General features: G+C 36.3%; 1 protein-coding gene across 2 annotated transcripts in view; it reads right to left on the bottom strand.

Moving 5' to 3' along the window:
• gabrb4 (gamma-aminobutyric acid type A receptor subunit beta4) overlaps positions 1-18,850 on the bottom strand; it is a 109,608-nt gene that overhangs the window by 9,620 nt on the left and 81,138 nt on the right. For both annotated transcript variants that reach the window (XM_015351096.2, XM_006632615.3), the window contains exons 5-8: positions 12,579-12,661; positions 6,703-6,840; positions 2,042-2,194; positions 1,254-1,510 (exon numbers count right to left, since the gene is read on the bottom strand). In XM_015351096.2, coding sequence (XP_015206582.2) covers positions 1,254-1,510; positions 2,042-2,194; positions 6,703-6,840; positions 12,579-12,661 — 631 coding nt within the window. The remainder of the gene's footprint in view (positions 1-1,253; positions 1,511-2,041; positions 2,195-6,702; positions 6,841-12,578; positions 12,662-18,850) is intronic.

Genomic DNA, 18,850 nt, shown 5'->3' with positions numbered 1-18,850 from the left:
AGAAAACACACCCGAAGAAGGCTCCACAGCCGAAACGTTGTGTTTTCTTTCTTCTCTTTTCAGCATGGAATAAACCTATTACTTGTTCATTTGCTTACTACTAGGGATGCTTGTTTGAGGATGGGTCATGTCACTATCCACTTGTGACTGGAATACTCCAAGTGGCAGCATACAATTGACAGATCTTCACTGGGGTAGGGTTGTTTGTTACTTGTTGTGTGCCTGTTAGCTTGCAGTCAACTCAGTGAGAGATGGACTGCTTCTCTAGTTGGAGGAGGAGTTTGCTATATTTCAAAAAAGGAAATGGCTCTGACATCTGGACATGGCAGAAGAGCAGGACCTGGTTCTTTCTGTGCAGCCCAGAAGTCATAGATATAAAGTCAAACTGAACTGGCAAGTCCAAGTTAGGTGGATACACTGCACAATAAAAGATCAATTTAATCTTGACCTTGATCAAGTTAAAAGGGTTGCATATGGATTTCCTGTATTCTAGGAATGCTTTCCATAAATTCCAATGTCATATACTACAATACACAATACACATACTAAAATATCTTCAAAAAATATTTTGAGGCCTGAGCATCTGTCTAACCACCTCGTATGGTATCCATTTACAAATCCTGTAGAAATTTTACATGAAAAATTAATTTCAAAACAAGCCTAGAATGGAAATATTCATTACTCCACCTCTGACAATTCTATATTTAAAAAGCAGTTTTAAATGACTCACAACTCAGCAGAGTATGACTGGGCCAAATGTGAAAGCAATGGCAGATGGATTTATTATATGGAGTGTAATATGTGCATCTGTCAAAGATAAAATTCAGGAATACTTCCTAGTGCCTTGGACAAAGAGCTGATATTGTAATGCAGATAACTGAACATTAGTCTAAAATCCCATTTCAAATAACTATGCAGTAGAATTTGATCAAATAAACACTATTCCAAGTTTTTAATCATGAAGCTGAGTAATACAGCACTTTAAAATATACACCCATGCAGCTAGAAAAGGACATTAGATACATTTATATTGATCATTTTTTTCTAAAGGAATATGTTAATAAAAAAAATAATTAATTATTCAAAAAGATATACTGTACAGACTCATCAGCGTTCCTGTCTACACACACCCCCCTGGAAAAGAGTCTCTTGGCAAGCAAAGTCTGGGCATTTTTCTGAAACTCTGATTGGCATATACCTGAAACATGTTGAAAGATGTAATAAGAGACAAAGTTAGAAGTGGAAATGCAAACCTGTTCCCTCAGGCGCTTCTCTTCATATCGTGGGCGCTCGTTGTTAGCTTTATTCAGTCTCTCGTTGATTTTTTTCTGTTGCTGGGGGCCTCGGCCAAAAAAGACATAGTTCACAAAGGCATATTCGAGCAGGGCCAAGAAGACAAAAACAAAGCAGCCCATGAGGTAGACATCGATGGCTTTCACATAAGGGATCTTTGGGAGGGTCTCTCGAAGGTGGGTGTTGATGGTTGTCATGGTGAGCACCGTTGTGACACCTTTAAAACAACGAAAGAAAATGGAACAACGGCAATGAATGTTCAAGAGCATCCCATTATCCTATAGAGTTGATGTGTACAGTTCAGCAGGCACATAGACAATACACTGTCATTATCTTTAATGATAAACCATTTGAACTCCAAGTATCCTACGGCTGTAAGGTTATGATAGTAGGTCATTCTCATATTTATTTTTCATCAACATGTTGGTTAGGGGTAAATGAGTGACTTCTTATTAGGATAACTAGTCAGCATTGCAAATAGCCTTAAACTGGGGACAGGCACTGTCATCTGTTCAGAACAAAAACAAATTGAGCTCCTGCAAAGAACAAAAACTTTTGTTGTTTGTTTTGCTTTATTTAATCACAAACCATCTCGCCTTGTAGCAGTTGGTCTCTTAGCAACCAAGCACATGGTTGTGCTGTGCAGTATGGCAGCTACAAATGCAGTTGCTCCCCTCAAGCACATTGACAGCTTAAACAGTGACTGGTTCTGAAAGCCAAAATCACACAATGCAAACATAACACTTACCCAGTGCCACCCGAGCAGCAGAGGCATCATAGTTTATCCAGAAAGAAACCCAGGAGAGGATTGTGATTAAGATAGAAGGCATATATGTTTGCAGAATGAAATATCCAATATTTCTTTTTATCCTGAAACTTAGGGACAACCTGGGATAGGAACCTAGATAAAAAGAAAAGCAACTTTATTACCATGGGAGAAAGGTGTGAACATTTATATGGGTTATAGCATATTTTATGACATGAGCTAGGCCTGGGGAACCTTCTCTCTTTATTCAAATACCCCTTAAGTGCATTATCAAAACACAAAATCACTTTCAGCACAAAAACTGAAACAGTGGACACAAAAGGAAACGAAGCATAAACTTCTTCCGAGCTAAGAACACAAGGTTCTTTTATTCTGAGTACAAATTGCAATTCTGTAACAACAAAACAATGGAGAGATATTTTGGCCCAATAATCTATCCAACCTGCTGAAAAAGACAAATTACTGCAATTGATTTGTTATTTTTCTTAATGTTTTAATATATACACAAATGGTACTAGGTCCCTATTCTGATGATCAATTTTAGTATTATTTCAAATGTAACTATGCAGAAAGATCAAAATGATAAAATATTAAATATCTTAATTACTTGTCAGGTTGCCAAAATGCTTTATTTAACTCAGGCATTTTCCAAAACAATTGCAATTTGGAATGCATTTTGATTTGTACATTTCATCATCTGCCTATCATTTTGGTGGTGAAACACTCAGATTTGACATACTGTAGTATACTGTACAAGTGCCGTTATTTAATATTATATTAGTAAGTTAATATAAACTCTTTAGAGCTCCAAGCAAAGAACAGATAGTGATTAGCCAATTTCATTTCCTAACAGAACCAACATTTTCTCTCTAAAGTATTAAATAACCATACACTATTGGAGAAGACAAAAGAATGCTTGGGATATTTCACATCAAGAATCCAAAAGTTTACGAAGTGAATCTCCCCCTTAATAAAAAAAATAATAACAACAGAAAGTTTGAGAAATTCTGGCACATCTTGCTCCCGCAGGTGTTGTTCATGAACTGAGATATACATACAATATAACCTTTACATTCACAACTTGCTTTAAATGTTATAAATGAAGAAATACCACGTAGTGGATTGGATATCTTACTGCTAAACAGGCACAGTACAAGGAAACATGTAGACCACCATTGCTCAAACTCAGACATTACAAAAGTAGCAACAGGTCCATGTCAAACCCCCAAGGGTCAAAACTGTCTTATGTAAGAAAGCTAGGTCACAATGAGGACCTAAACAGGTCAGATGAAATCCGAAGGGAGCAGTCACAGAGACTTATCAGAGATTGAATCTCAACCATCATGTGAATGAAAGTGATACCTGAAAGAAAGGCTGTTTCAAACACCTAGAAGTGTGTGTGGGGGGATGCCATATCTAGAGGCTCAAAGCAGGCCTGCATCAAGGCCTACCTGACTAAAAGAAAGGTCACAAGCCAGAGTCCCAGGAGACACAGGAGACACTGAAGAAAGAGAGCTATATAGGAAGCCATTAAGGAGTTTTCTGGGCCATGACTGAACCCAGTAATGTTATGTCCAATAGGCAGTCCCACTCCTGGAAAAAGAACCATGACTGACAATGTTTCAGCTTCCCGACAAAAGCATTCCAACATATGGAATTCAATCTCCAGATGGAAGTGTCATTCCACATCCTCTGGGCCACTCATGAACAGTGGATCTGCCGCTATGTTAGAGGGACCCAGAAGGTATATCTGGAATACAGAAGTTAGATGCCTTGTCTGCCGGGGCAGACAGCTGTTGTAATAGTCCACTGGGCCTTTTAGATCTAATGAGAAGCTCATCTGCACATTTATGAGGGGATAATCATGTTCTACCAAGAAACTATAATGAATTAAATGATGAATAGGGATTTTAGGAATACAAATTACTGCTATTATCTAAAAAATAACAATTTTGACACGGAATGACCAACAGAAAACAAAAACTAGACTAAGAAAACAAATTCTATTCTTCCTAAAAATGATTGTTTTATTTGATTGAATATGGGTTTCATAGATTAATTGTTTTAACCTTTCTGTTAGTTATTAATTATTTTATAGTTTATTGTTATTATTCTATATTTGTTATGTTCTGTATTCACTGTTTTTATATAATATTTTACTATTATTTTTTAGTTTTTATTTTATTCCTGCTTATACTTTAATTAAATGTTTAGTATTGCCATGTTAATATTTCATTCATGTAAACTGTTTTGAAGCACCACTTTTGCAAAAGGTGCTATATTAATAGTTTGAATGAAGCTTGATTATTTAAGCTTGTACACTACAATATCTTATGCACCTACAATATCTCAAATTTTGTCATTTCATAAGCAGGAAAGGTGCTAAAACCTTATATTTCGTAATACTATTTTTATAATAAAACATATATTTAATAATTAAATCTGAAAATATATTGTGATTTCCTGATATCTTCCAGTATACCTAAATGATTAAAAACTGAGATGCTGACCATGATGAAGTAAACAGGAATATCCAGTTATAATAAAATCCAAACATAAATTATACCAAAGTGCAAGTCAAAGTATACTAATTTATTGTGAAACAATTGTATGTTGCAAACATCTCCATAACTCCACAATCTCAATATCAACATTCACTCCTCTCAGTGTAGCTTTCTGAGTCACTAAATATGCCTGAGTCACAAAGAGGAACTTGTTTTGAGGCATCACACCCTTTGCAGCATCTGAAGACACTAAAACATTTGTGTAGAAATACTTTGATCTAGTAAAAAATGCAATCCCATTAATCAATAGTGGTCCCATAAAACAAGATACAAAGAAACAAGCTTATTGAATGATATTATTATGTATTTGATACAGTAATTTAATGAGTTTTTTTATTTTGTTTCAATTGCTAGTTGTATTGCACCCCTCAATTGAATGGTGTGTATCAATTATGTTTTCCTGTTATTTAAACTTTTGTCTGTTTTTATTAAACATGTTAACAAGGCTTTTTGGATATAAATAGCTTCTGAATAGACATCTCCAGCTAATTAACAGGAAGTTGCTCAGAAGATGCTAATTAGAATCAGAGAAGTCTAGTAATATGAACTTTGGAGTTTTTCTCTCTTCAGCTGTTATTTATTTTCTATACTTTTGTCCCCCATGATCTTGTTTTTGGAAGACATGCATAAACATTACCTTAGTAGAAACAGTAATATCAAATAAAACACTTCACATGTAACAGAAAACCACTTCTAAAATATGCAAAAACAATAGGGTAGACAACCTACCAAGTACTAAAGTACAGAAACAAGAAAGGTAAGAAACAGAGTAGTGCCATGTTTAAAGCTTATTGTCCTAATGGTGAAGGAAGAGACAGAAATACAGTATCACACATTTGCACTGCTATTGAAATCAAAAGATAGTCAGCTAATCTTAATTGTGCTTGACTTAATTGTGATTTCTGAGCAGTGTTGAGGAGAAAACAATGTTCTTGCAAAGCTGCAGCTACAACAGAAAATTAATTGATCCTTTTTCTTGAATAGTAAATGCTAACACAAAATCCTTGATTATTTCATATTGCTAAAACTCAAGCAGAAGGAAAGCTGACAAAGTATCATTTTTGCTGGACTTAAAAATAGACAGTCTGCCCTGTTGCTTGTCATTTCTCCTAAAAGGAAAGGAGTTAATCAAAGAAGACAACAACTTAACATTTAACCATCATAGCTGTACAATGATCTGACTAAGTGTGGAGGTGAAGCTGTTTTATATTATAACAACATATTCAAATCACAATTTCAAAGGAATGTCATGAGAGTGACCTTAAAGCTCTTGGCTTCTTTCTCTGAATTTCTAAGTACCTCATTGTGAATTCGATTTGCTTCTGTGGATTTAATGATCAAGTTATCCTGTTTTCCTGTTTAGCAAATAGTCGATCGAATGTTCATGACAATTCACTTCCCTTTCTACAACTCTCCCATTTATCCTAGTGTGTGAGTCACTGAGTGTAAATTCACCACGGATTACTTTTTTTTGTCAATGATCAGTGCTATTTGCTAAATATTTGATGTGGGATGATGGAAGGTAATTAAACTGGAAATGTCTCGTTAAGAATTCCAAGAAAGAGACAATGATAGTCAGTTGTCATGCTTATGAATTTCTCATGCTTCTACAACTAATTAATTACTAATGGTTTTACTACCTACTGAATATTTGATTTTGCAGACAAAATGCAGTATGGGCAGCCCAGTGGAGAAGTTAGATACCAAATATTCTACCAAACCATATGCAAAAAGAAAGATAGGAATAAATGTGAGCTCCGTCATCTTGAACAGAACACCTGGAGCCATATTGGAATTGTCGACCTTTTACGCAATGCTTCTGTGTATACATTAGATATTAGATATGTTACTGAACAGAGACGTATTTTGGCTGTCCATTCTGCTTATCTATATTTTTGTGCAGTCACAATACTATTAAGGAATATTTATTAAGGATTTAATTTGGTCTGCCTCTGTGAACATATGTACTGTACTATAATAAATGGAGAAAGTGAAAAATAAGCATATGTAATAGAGGAAAACAAACTGTATTGGTTATTATGATAGGTATGAAATCCGCATACCAGATTTAACCCTTACCTGTTGTAAACCTGACTTCCTTGGACACCAGCCGCAGTTCAACAATTGAGAACTGAGGCAGTTCCAGTTTGTCTACCCCTGTAACTGCATTGTCACCCCCTTGCCAGAAAAATACAATGTCGTCTGTCGTGTATCCATCTATAAGAAAGAAACCACAATTAAGGACAGTCAGGGTTTTGCACTTCTCAAAACAGGTTTTAAAAGGAACTGTACAGTGAGAGAAAATAAAGCTCCAAGACCATGTAGAACTTTTGAACAGTTCTGGACCACATTTATTTCCAGAACAACATGGATAAAGTACTAAGAAAGTAAGTTTAATAGTAATAGTAATATTAGTAATAAACTATTAGCAGAATAGCAATAGTAGTAATAAGCTGTTAGCAGAACACCCCTTGAAGCTTTTTGGTTCAGTTTAAAATGTGCAAATCCATGTATTTTAATTAAAAAATGTGTTGTGATTCCTTATTTTAAATTACCTTGTTGTAGCTGACTTTCAAAGATGATGTCATTAAGCATTTTCTTTCTCTGGAGCTAAAAGCATTTACTGTATGCTCGTGTCACTGGTATGAATTTGTTCTTCACTCTTAAATGGTGTCTTTTAGGACACAGTAAACACAGTCGAGTTATACCTTATTGAGATTAGAGTTAGTATTTTTAGATATGCTACCAGTTCTGTTTCCAACAGGAAAAAATACCTACACTATATTCAGTTTCCTAATTTTCTATTAGGCTTTTGGTTTCCTGGACCTTTACACATTTCATTCATTTTTAACAAACCAGCGTGCTGGTTTTCTGTCACAGATGTATATTTTAAGAAGGCTAGGCATTAATCTGTTTCTATTGTTTATTTAGTGGTTGTAATTCTTTAACTGTTCTTGGTCATAATTGCTCATGTCTCAAAAGTGTCTATATTAATATACTATAGAGTATATTAATAATGGGCTAGACATAGAAAAGATCTCCCAATAAAACCTATGCATGAACAGATTTGCAATTTGCTACATTTCCCTAATTTCCTTTCATTTTTAAAAAGAGCAATTCCTGCTTTGTAAAACTGCCATTCCTACTAGAACAGAGAATGCTGTGTAATCAATAATAGTTTGCAATACAGCAATTTTTGATGCTGCATATGGCAACAATAATAAAACCAAATGAGAAGGGAACAGATTAAAAGCAAAACGCAAGCAATATACTGTAGCCTGGTGCAAGAAAGAACAAATGTACAATACAGGGTAGTATACATTCAAACTGCATGTCTCAGTTTCTACAGACATTCAAACACAGACAACCATTTCAGGAGGGCCTAGGTATTTTCTTTACTATTAGAAATACAATCATTTGTACTGTCCAATGTACTTTATCTATGCAGACAACACCTAGATTTGCAGAACAAGAGGACTGCCTGTTTCGTCTGCACACTCAAGGCTCATTAAGCTATCAGTGAAACACAAGGTCTTTAATAAACTAGCATCACGGTGAATCAACAGCAGATTCACTGTTCATTTGTCGCTTGCAAGACATCATTATCAGAAATCTATTTACTTTACAGCATCTGCACTCCCCTTGCAGGGAACCGACTGATGTTTCTATAACAGCCCCTTCACACCTGAAGAGAAGGGCTTACTCATCAACAGAAGTGAACCTTGTTATGATAAGATTTCTCCTTTCATTTTAAATGCTTGTTAAGGTATCATTTTCTTTTTGAGTTTACAGGTGCTAGCATTTAATTACCTTCAATCAAAAAAATTGCAAACAAAGCTTAAAGAAAAGACAGCCATGTTTGTGAGAGAGCAAACAGTTAACTGCTCATAACTGCTCATCCCTCTGTACAAGGGGGTCTTCGGAAGTCATGTTGTGGAGAAACTGTCAAAACAAATGATGGTATCAACGACTAAACTTGGAAAAATTCCATCTTCTAATGAAGTTGAGAATCATCTTTCATCAGATGTTCTGTGAAAGGTCTTTTGTAAAGAATGCACACATAACCAGCATGTTTTAATTGGCTGCAAAACCTGCATTCTAAGATTTATGCACAGCTACAAATCAATGATTATATAGTGAAATATTAAAATGATCACAATTCTATTCAAACGGGAATCTATTTGACTGTATCTTTCCAATGCAATATTTCTCATCAGTGAGTGAGTTGTTGGCCCCCAGTCACAGTAAGTAAATCATTTTCCCAATTAATTTTAAGTTAGTACAGTAAGTTCATAGTTGGAGTTTACATGGTTGTTTTATTTAGGTGAGCACTTGATACAATATCCTAATTTTTCTCTTTTAATTTACTTCTTGTTTTGATATTCTGTGCTTCCGATTCATAACTTCAAAAACATTTTTTCTAGTCTCTCAAAAGTTACCCCCATCTATTAGTAATGGTTTATTTATGCCTAGGTTAAGGGTAAGGTTGGTGACCTGGTCCTCTTGCCTTTAACATGCTCTTAAGTGAGGAATAAGCTAACATCAATCATAGCCCCCAAGTCACTTGGCCACTCAGCTTCCAGCATGTACCTGGCAAAGACTGGAAATTGCAGGTTTGAATCCATGATGTGTATTCTAGTGATTATTCATGGTAGCTCCCAAAGAGTGGTGCACAACTGGGTGGGCACCTCAATAACTGATTGGGTTTAAAATAGCAGGGAATCCCCTGACTTACTGCTCTCTTGCCTTGCCTGTGGCTGCATGTTTGTGTGGCATCCAGTTTAAGCTATGTGGGTCCTTTGTCTGATTAAATAGTTTGTCTGCTTTCTGGACTGCATGTGCTAAATGAGGAGAATGTGCGACACAGCTATATTTGGAGGACACCTTTGTGTTTGTCCTGCTGATTCTTTGACCTGTGACTTTTGAGTTGGGATGTAGCTAGCAATTCTAAACTGGTGATTACATAAAGGGAAAAATACATTTTATACCTCAAATTTTCAGCACGTAGAGTGAAGGTGAACCTCTCCTTGAAACACCATTGCTTTTTTTACTGATCACAGCAGGTTTTGGCCAATACCGTAGGACAAAATTTAAGTTCTCAGAACCAAAAAAGTGATAAATTTAAGCTCTTCTTTATAATTATTTGTAATCTAGAAATAAATACAGAAATTGGAATGGAGACCTATGCAGTGTATTAGTGTAAGCTGTTGTTTTATAGTTTTCTGTGTTTTTTTTTGGTCTGTAGGTACAGTATGTTGGAAGACTAAAAATATATTCAAAATATATTTTCACCTGTAACTAATAATTATGCAACATCAGTTACCTTTTTAGAATCTTATTTTATGGGATTTAGAGACTGTGATAACTCTACACAAAATGTAAGAGCTCACAGACTTTTTTTTAATTTACTAACACCAGACCACAAAATGACAGAGGGTGTTACTGTGCTTGTGCTAATAAATAAGTGTGTTTTCACTTCGATGTTCTAAAACACAGTGTTGCTTATTTTAGGCACTAAGCAAAGTTCAATGAAAGAAGTAAAATACTGTGTGAATTTTTGCTGGCAAGAACATTCCCACGTGAATACACTTGGTCCCATTTATGCATCCTCACTGGACTTACAACTGTGCTACCAACCGACATGAAGTACTTATGAGCACTTGACACTCTCTGAACTTTATAACACACCCAGGAAGGAAATGTGGGAAAACATCTCCACAGCAAGTTTAGTTTATAGTTGCTGACACAATTATTTCAAAAGACCTATTTCTTGATTAAATGACTAAGTGACATATGGTTATATAAGTACAGGTTGAGCATCAATATGGATGAATAACAAGTTGCTGGGAATTGTATCCCATTTGTTGAATCTAGATTTATAAACAACCCCTTTTCTGTTATAAACACAACCGATTGGAATAGTATATTTTGGCAGTGTATTAAAAAGGTATATTTTTCAAATCTTCTCTCATTCTCTCACCCACAGGGGAAAATGAAGAAGTGTGTGCAGACTCAAACATGCCTAGTTTTTTAACATGGCAGTGTCTGTGCAGTCATGTGTAGGAGGTTTAGTGCTGATTGAATGACCCATCCCAATGTAGACTGGATTTTACTAGTACAGTGAAGAGAACACTGTGCTATAGGAGGTCCCATCCTTCAGCAGAGACACTGAACCAAGATCCTGCCTACTTGTTCAGAGTAGGAATGTTAATCCTGGTGTCTTGGATAAATTCTGCATTCGGTGTCCTATAATTTTCTCCTTAATTCGTTTGGTAAAGCAGTCTGGTCTGAAGTAGTGATCTGCTGTGTTGTGGGGGTGCTAGAGCATAAGGAATGTTGTGTTTTACCATGATAGGTGCAGAACTTGGTATCCTTTGAAGAGCAAAAATTAAAAATATAATGTGCTATAAAAATGTAAGCAATGTAATTATTATTTTTATCATTATTATTATTAGTAGTATATGTAAACCATCTGTAGCTTTGTCTCATCTTAATTTATCTGGACCAGGTGTGGTTTAGGAAGAGTTTCAGTACTTATCATGAATACTGTATATCATTAACATTTCTCTTCAAATCAGTCACTGCACTACTCACTCAAAAATCACATCATACAGATACAGAAGCAGTATGCAGGATTGAAAGCACAATTTTTCTGTATTTAAATTTAGTTTTTAATTTAAAGACGTTTCAGCTTGTAACTTATCTTTACTTGTGAGGGCAACACCACGGTCTTTTTCAGTGCTTGTTCTACTTTGTTCTACACTACCTAGAATAGTGAATGCAACACATGTGATGAGCTTTCTTCTCTAGGCAGAGAAGGAGACACTTTAAAAGTTACTTTTAACAGTATGTATTTTGTGCTCGTATATGTTCCTTTTTGTATGATGTACAACTACTCACATCATTTTTAACACAAAATAAATAGATATAATCACAGCATTAAGTTGAAAAGGACCTTAAGAAGGAGGTACATACTACACTATTGAGGAACACTGGTGCAATAGATGCTCATTGTAATTTTACAGCATACAGTAAGTGTACTATACACTTGACATTGAGCTAGTGGTACAGATTTTGCCCAATGCACAAAGATACTAAGGAAGCCCACACAAAATGACAGGGAAGCAGTTTTACAGTAAGCATACTCTGCCTTTGGGACATGCTGTCTGTGGTGCACTGAACAAATCCATCATTTGGCTTTCTAGATGTAGCTTTATTATTATTATTTTTGGATGTTCCCTGTTCACCTTTTTGTTTATTCCTTTTAGCTAATATTTCTTCTTGTCATCCTCCAGGGTTTTATTGTTGTGTGACTAGTCTAGTGAGTGTCATAGAATTCCAAATATTTTTTTCTAAAGCCAACTGGCTGTTTGAAGGATCTCATAGAAGAATGTCCTTAGATTCGTCACAAAAATAATGCAGTTGCACAACACGTAACTGGGCATACATGCTGTATATCACAAGAGGAATTTGCATATAATTCCCGATTGGTTTATCAAATTCTATTGAGGATTCAGAATTCTGAATATTTATTCAAAAATCAAAAAGGGGGAACTACACTTTGAGAAAAGGTCTCACAAAAAGGAGGACAGATTTTGAGCAGAAGTTTCACCCTTTTTCAGTATATCAGGCAGATGAAATGACTACAGATTTTGTTTGGGTTCTGATTTGAAATCAACGTTATGATCTCTGGCTGTATTTGACTTATCACATGAAAAGGGGATTATGAAGCCAGATGGTTACAGTGTGGCCACTTATGATAACAGGAAATATATATTTCACACATGACTCTACCACATAGAGCAAAAATTGTGTTACAGTGTAAAGATGCCCAGCCTTTAAAGGTTTTAATGCAAGATTAAGACAGTGAATTGTACTGTGCAATAACCCTAATACCAATAAAGTTAAATGTAGCTAAAATAAATACAAATAAACAGGGCTGGGAGTAAACATACAGCTTTCGATTTCAAGGGTACAGTTCTGCTGGTCCAGGGGGTATCTCCGCAGATCCATCATGCAGGCAGCCGTTGTGGTTATCCTGAAAAATAAAGGAATAGAAAGAATTACTGTTACCTTGGAAACCTTTGGAAATTGCAGCTTAGCCTTGACTGCACCACGTGAATCTTTAAATGAGTAATTTCAGCAGCTGCTGTCTTGTGCTGAAAGAAATTTTAATCACTTGCTTGCTAAGGTTGAATACAACCTGCTTGTGGTCCTTCTTCAGGAAAAGAGGGAAACACTGCAACTGGGCTGTTCTTCTGGATGCAGGGCCTTTGTTTTTCATTCCTGCCCATGGAAAAAGCAGGAAAGCACATCGTAGAAGCTCTTTCAATGAGCTGTCCAGCGCCTGCTTGGAGCATGCCATGTGTTCACCATGCAAAAAGTATAACCTCGTTCTGCCCTTTTTTGCATCACATTCAATGATGTTTACAAAGAGGATAGAAAAGCATTCCTTTTGGGAAAGCACCAGCAGGAAAGAATTGGATTTAAAGTGCAGTGATATTTACATCAGCAGGAATTTAGATCATTAGAAGAGAATGGGAGCCCCAGCAGCTATACAATTGCAATTTTGACTGGTCAGCATGGCCAAAGGGATAGAATGGCTTCAGTGAGTTGCCTTTCATTGTGGCCATTTATCTGTTTTTTTCCCTTTTTCCTGTAATACAGTTACATTCTCTAACAGAACACATCAAATTCTTAACAGAACAAAGGCCCTATTAGTTTTATGCTCATTGAAATGACCTCACCTTGTTATTGTATACTGTTACCATGTCCACACATTGCATTGACCTGTATCTAAATCAGTGTTATATACTGTATTACTTAATTGGATAGATGAAAGCTTTGTGGAAAAACACAGGAATTGACAGGGAGGGTTTTAGGCTAAGGGCTTAAAAAGCCTAGGAGTTTAGTCTGAGGATCCCCCGTGTAATAGCAGGTGTACTGTGTGAGCACAGGAGTGGAGCAGATTGGAGGCCTGCGGCTAAGATTCACTGCAGGAAAAGTGAATTGAAGTCTCCATGGGGTGAGGAACTCCATGGTGGAGAAGCTCCAAGACTTTCTCGAAGTTTTGATTAGATGAAAACATTTAAGAAATTGTGGACAATGTATGTTTGACAGTAATATGGCCATTATGAAAATGCTTTCATGATATGCACTCCGTATGATATCAAGGTCTAAATTAGTTTTAAATCTCAATGCAGTTCTGCATTTAGAAAATGTTGTTGTCTTTACAGCATATTTGTTTTCTACCCCAGTATCCATCAATAAAAAAAGACCAAATCTTATTTTGCTGTGACTGTAAACAAGAAGCAAATAAACAAGAATAAAACCTTTATTATTTTATTTTGGATTCATCATTCCTGTACTATTCTTGATGTGAAGAATCTGTTTCTTAATATTTTTTTAGTTTAATTTGGAGTGGAATATTATGGAGCTTTTTATTTATTCTGGAATAGTGAATAAAGGGTTTACATAAAAAAAAATATTTTTCCTAAGGGGGAATGAAGATTAAAATGTGAAATTAGTTACCCTTTTGCAATAACTTAAGTTTCTTCAGAAATCCAATCCCTCTACCTCCTCAAAAGCATGACCTGCTATAATTAAAGTTTGTTTGATAAGTCTCATACAGCATCAACACTACATTTGTCTTTGACTTAGTGCTCAAAATGTTAAAAATAACACTGACAAGTTGTTTAAAAAATTGTCATATATATTTTTAAATATACAGTATCTAAAGCTTTTTCTGATTAATCAATTTTTCAGTAGATCTTTTATATTTCTCTCACCAATGGCTATTGATATTACTGCAAAACACTTCTAAAGATTATAACTTAAGAAAGTAAAAGCCAGTGGTATTATTAGATGCATAGGGGCTCATGATCATTAACCTTTAACCTCTAACAAGATTTGCTACTACTTTTTCATAAGAAAAATAACACAATGCCATTCTAATGTGATCCCCTGGTATGGAGAATCCCTAGGAAGATTACATATCTTTTGATCTTGAGCCAATTCGTCAAATCAACTGATATGTCTTTATCTTTTCAAAAATTGGTGCTTAAAAAGATGTCTTGGAACTAAAGAGACAACAGAAATGGAACAGAAATCATTACATCTCCAGGACAGCATCTTGTGTGCTATTTATTTTCACACCCCACACCCAGCTACAGGAGATGACTTCTCTGCATTCCATCAGGGGCTTCCTACACAAGCCTAATTATTTTAGGCCACATAGTACACTAAAGAACCCTTCTGTCTAATAGTACTAGTACTGTATCTTTTTAGCACAATTTCATCTGTGTGCCTTACACATAACAGCCTTTTGTGTTCTTTGTGAAATAACAAGGCACATTTTGCAAAGTAAGTCATTTCAACTGGACTTCTTTCAGTTGGAAACCAGTAGTACAAAAACAGCATTTGATGTTGTTACATATTTGAGTATTCATGTGTGTGTGTGAGGGGGAGTGTGGCATCGTATTACTTACTAGGGCAGCACATTTTAGTAATTACATTTGTGATATTAAATCATACAAGCTCTGTCAGCTCTCAGCTCCTTTTGCAAATGAAATACTCCTCTCTATGTTTGGAACAGAATGAATGTCATTTTATCATTTCTCTGGTAAAGAATGCAGTGATACAAAACAGGGGGAATTTGATACATATTAGGTGTGTGGGGGTCTAGTGGCTGTACAGGTTGCCTGCTAGTGCAGCACATTTTAATAATTACATTTGGGATACTGAATCATACAAGCGCAGTCAGCTCTTTTACTCTTATTGCGAATGAAACAGTTTGCAATCCAAGGAAGCAAAAATGAATTTAACTTCATCTTTTATTTCAGCAACACTACTGCACCAGAGTAGTCCTTGTGGGGGAGGCATGACACTCACAGGACAGAACAGTTACAAGACCATTTTATATATAGTAAATGTAACAAATCACTAAAACTTATCCATTGAAAACATGGGATGTTTATCAGCCAAAAGTTCTAAAAAAACAGTATCAGCATTCACTTTGTTAACCTGCAAAGGACTTGTGCTCCTATCAGGGGAGTCTTGTAACTGTAATCTCCTAATGTTACAGACAATGAGATATTCTTTGGCCCTGTAAATCTTGTGAAGGACTTAATATTAAGAATCGTAGTGCTCACTTTGTTCAAAATTGTCACCTATAGTATATTTCTGCATTCACTCACATCCTCACAGTCATAGTGAAAAAATCAGCAGATTGTACAGACCCAATTGCAAATGTCTTCCTAATTACAGCTTATTAGAATGAAAAAAAAACAGAAGTCTATTAGACTGTACTCACTTAGACATCATTCTATAAAATCTGTTTGTCACAGTACACTAGTTCACATGTTTGGTCTTTAAATCATATCTCAGCAGAATCCATCTAAGCATTTGCCTAATAGGTAGGTTCTAACAGGTAATAATTTCTAATTAGAAATTCAACATTAACTGAAAAAAATGCAACTGGATGCTTAATTTAGATCTGCCATGAAATGACAGGCTCACTTTGCTATTTCAGGCAAACAATTGTGCCCTCATTAAAATGAGTGTGCGCTTGTCTCAAACATTTGTGTTTCTAATTGGCCTGGGAGGCAATTTTCCAACATTGTTTTTCCTTGAGGGTTTTTTCTGTTAATATGATAACATCATGTTAGTTTAAAGCCTGAGTTTTAGATGGAATGTGAACAAAGAATCAGTGTAAGGTTGGTAAATAATATTTAACAAAAACTGAATGTGATCAAATATATCATATTTCCTTTCATCTTCTATCAGTGCATTAGAATAGTGTCTATCCTCTGGGGTTGCTCACCAGAAACTTTACTGGATGTCCCTTCTCTTATTTGTCTGTATCTACAGTTCCCTTATATCTCAATTTACTCTTATTTCTTGCTTCCATCAGGTTTGTGCCAATAAGTTTGAGAGATACATACTGTAAGCAACGGGGGCTCAGGCGGGCGCCCTTGCCGCATCTGGTCAGCCCCATCCCGACTGGAGGCTCGAACCCGGGACTTCCGCGTCTCTCTGCAGCAACCTAGCCCCGTGAGCTAAAGAGAGATCTCTCTACAGCCCAGTAGCTGTAGTCCTGCTATCACAGGGAAGGGCGGTGACGTCACCTGCTCTGGTACGCCGGCTCTTACACAGTGCTTGTCGGCCGTAAGCGTTAGACTCTCCCCCGCTTAAATCGCCGTCCCCGCCGAAGGGCTATCCCACCCCGCTTCTGACACCAATGTAACGCAACGGGGGCTCAGGCAGGCGCCCTTGCCGCATCTGGTCGGCCCCTGCACCGTCCGGGGCTCGAACCCGGGACTTCTGCGTCTCTCTGCAGCGACCTAGCCCCGTGAGCTAAAGAGAGATCTCTCTACAGCCCAGTAGCTGTAGTCCTGCTATCACAGGGAAGGGCGGTGACGTCACCTGCTCTGGTACGCCGGCTCTTACACAGTGCTTGTCGGCCGTAAGCGTTACAATACAGTATGTGCTGGAATGATCAGAAACACCGAAACAGGAATGTTCTTTGGACCAGTTGGATGTTTTTTCAGAGCCTAAGTAAAGTCAGAATAGACAATTTTCTAAAACTGTTTTTGATCTTTCTCTTAACCAGAACTATTCACCCTTTTAATTAAAAATGAAATGTAAGATTTTGCAGCTCTGTCAAGAAAATAAGAAACAGAGCTTGCTCCCTCTGAGAATTCCCTCTGAGTATGTATTAAAAACTTTTTGCACTCATCTTCATTTTTCTCACTTCTAAGAAAATAAACAAGGAAACAAAAGCAAGAGGTTCTCAGCTCACCAGCGTCTTGTCACACTTGGTAGAGGTTCCCCAGTGTCAAGCTCACAGTGAGATTTACTGTACGTCCTAATTTTTATAGACATTTTTAGACATCAGAAGAAAATTGAACAGCATCAACTTGGTTGGTTTTGTTAGTAGGATAAGAAATCAAATCCACATAATCTTCCCTTTGGACTACATGTCACAATAGAGGCCAATGCAATGTTTCCTGTGGGCTTCCAGTCAGATAAGCAGCTAAGCAGAGTGCAAGCCATCGACCTTTCTGTTATGCGAGTCAGGCATTACTTCAATCTGTACTGTTAGGTCTCTGAGGACCCCTCCCTCCAGTTCAAATGAAATTGCAACAGCTTGTAAATTAACAGAGAAGTATTTAATTATCATTATTTCACATCTCTGCAAGTTTTTCTTCTCTTAGTCTGAAAATATAATCATTAAACAAATAGTATTAGAAATCAATTTTGTAAAGGATGCTAAGCAAATATATTGGACATAATGAGACTAAGAAGAAGGTGTCCCTATTAAGTAGGAAGGGGGAGAAATATAGAAGGTTTGATACTGTACAATAGCTGGAGGCTTCTGATAATTAACATAATTGACTATTTTTAGCTCTGAAACATTTTACTACAGTATGTGCTTTTGCCCTGTGGAACAAATAATAACAGTTGTGGAACATCATTGTTTATATAACCCTTAATAAAGGCTACGAGTGCATTGCATCTTCTTTTCCATGCTATTTTCTTTTTTGCTATTTATAGAATAGGATGTATGCAAGCGAAAAAGAGGTTTAACAGGCAGAAAATAACCAGGTCATTAGAATGGCTGCACTGTAAATACACTAAAAATACTGTTGTGTATGTATGTATAGTACTTACAAATATCATACTGTATGCATACAAGATATCTGATTTAATATATGCTGACATACAGTACAAATGTAAGATGGCAGGACCATATATACACATGTACACTATATTAGCAAAACAATGGCAGCAAAAATAGTCTGGCAGGAGCACATAAACAGTATACAGTAGAACTAATATGCTCTTGCCAGACCTAATTTTGCTATTGGATATAGAATGCCCTTTATGTCCTTTCACTAACCATGTCACTCTTACTGTACTGTATATGTGTGAGTAAGACAATATAAATGAGTACCCTTTTTCCTGGTTATTCAAGGTGGTCTTTACATCTGAAGCTTAAATTATTATCCCAAGTGGACAAAGTTGATCTCTAGGGGTTTCAGTTAGGCACCTGCTAAATTACACAACTGACTCACCTTGCAATCATTTGAGATTCTGTGAGGGTGACCTCCACCCAAGTCAAAAGGGTTCTTACAAAAGGTGACGGTGTTTTTTTTTCTGAGGCATGGTGCTTTATATCCTCAAAGCATTTTTTTCTGTACAGCGAAGCATTTAAAAAACTACGTAT

Source organism: Lepisosteus oculatus, chromosome 8 (assembly GCF_040954835.1).
Source record: "Lepisosteus oculatus isolate fLepOcu1 chromosome 8, fLepOcu1.hap2, whole genome shotgun sequence".
Taxonomy (NCBI): Eukaryota; Metazoa; Chordata; class Actinopteri; order Semionotiformes; family Lepisosteidae; genus Lepisosteus; species Lepisosteus oculatus.
This window is presented reverse-complemented; position numbering and strand designations above follow the sequence as displayed.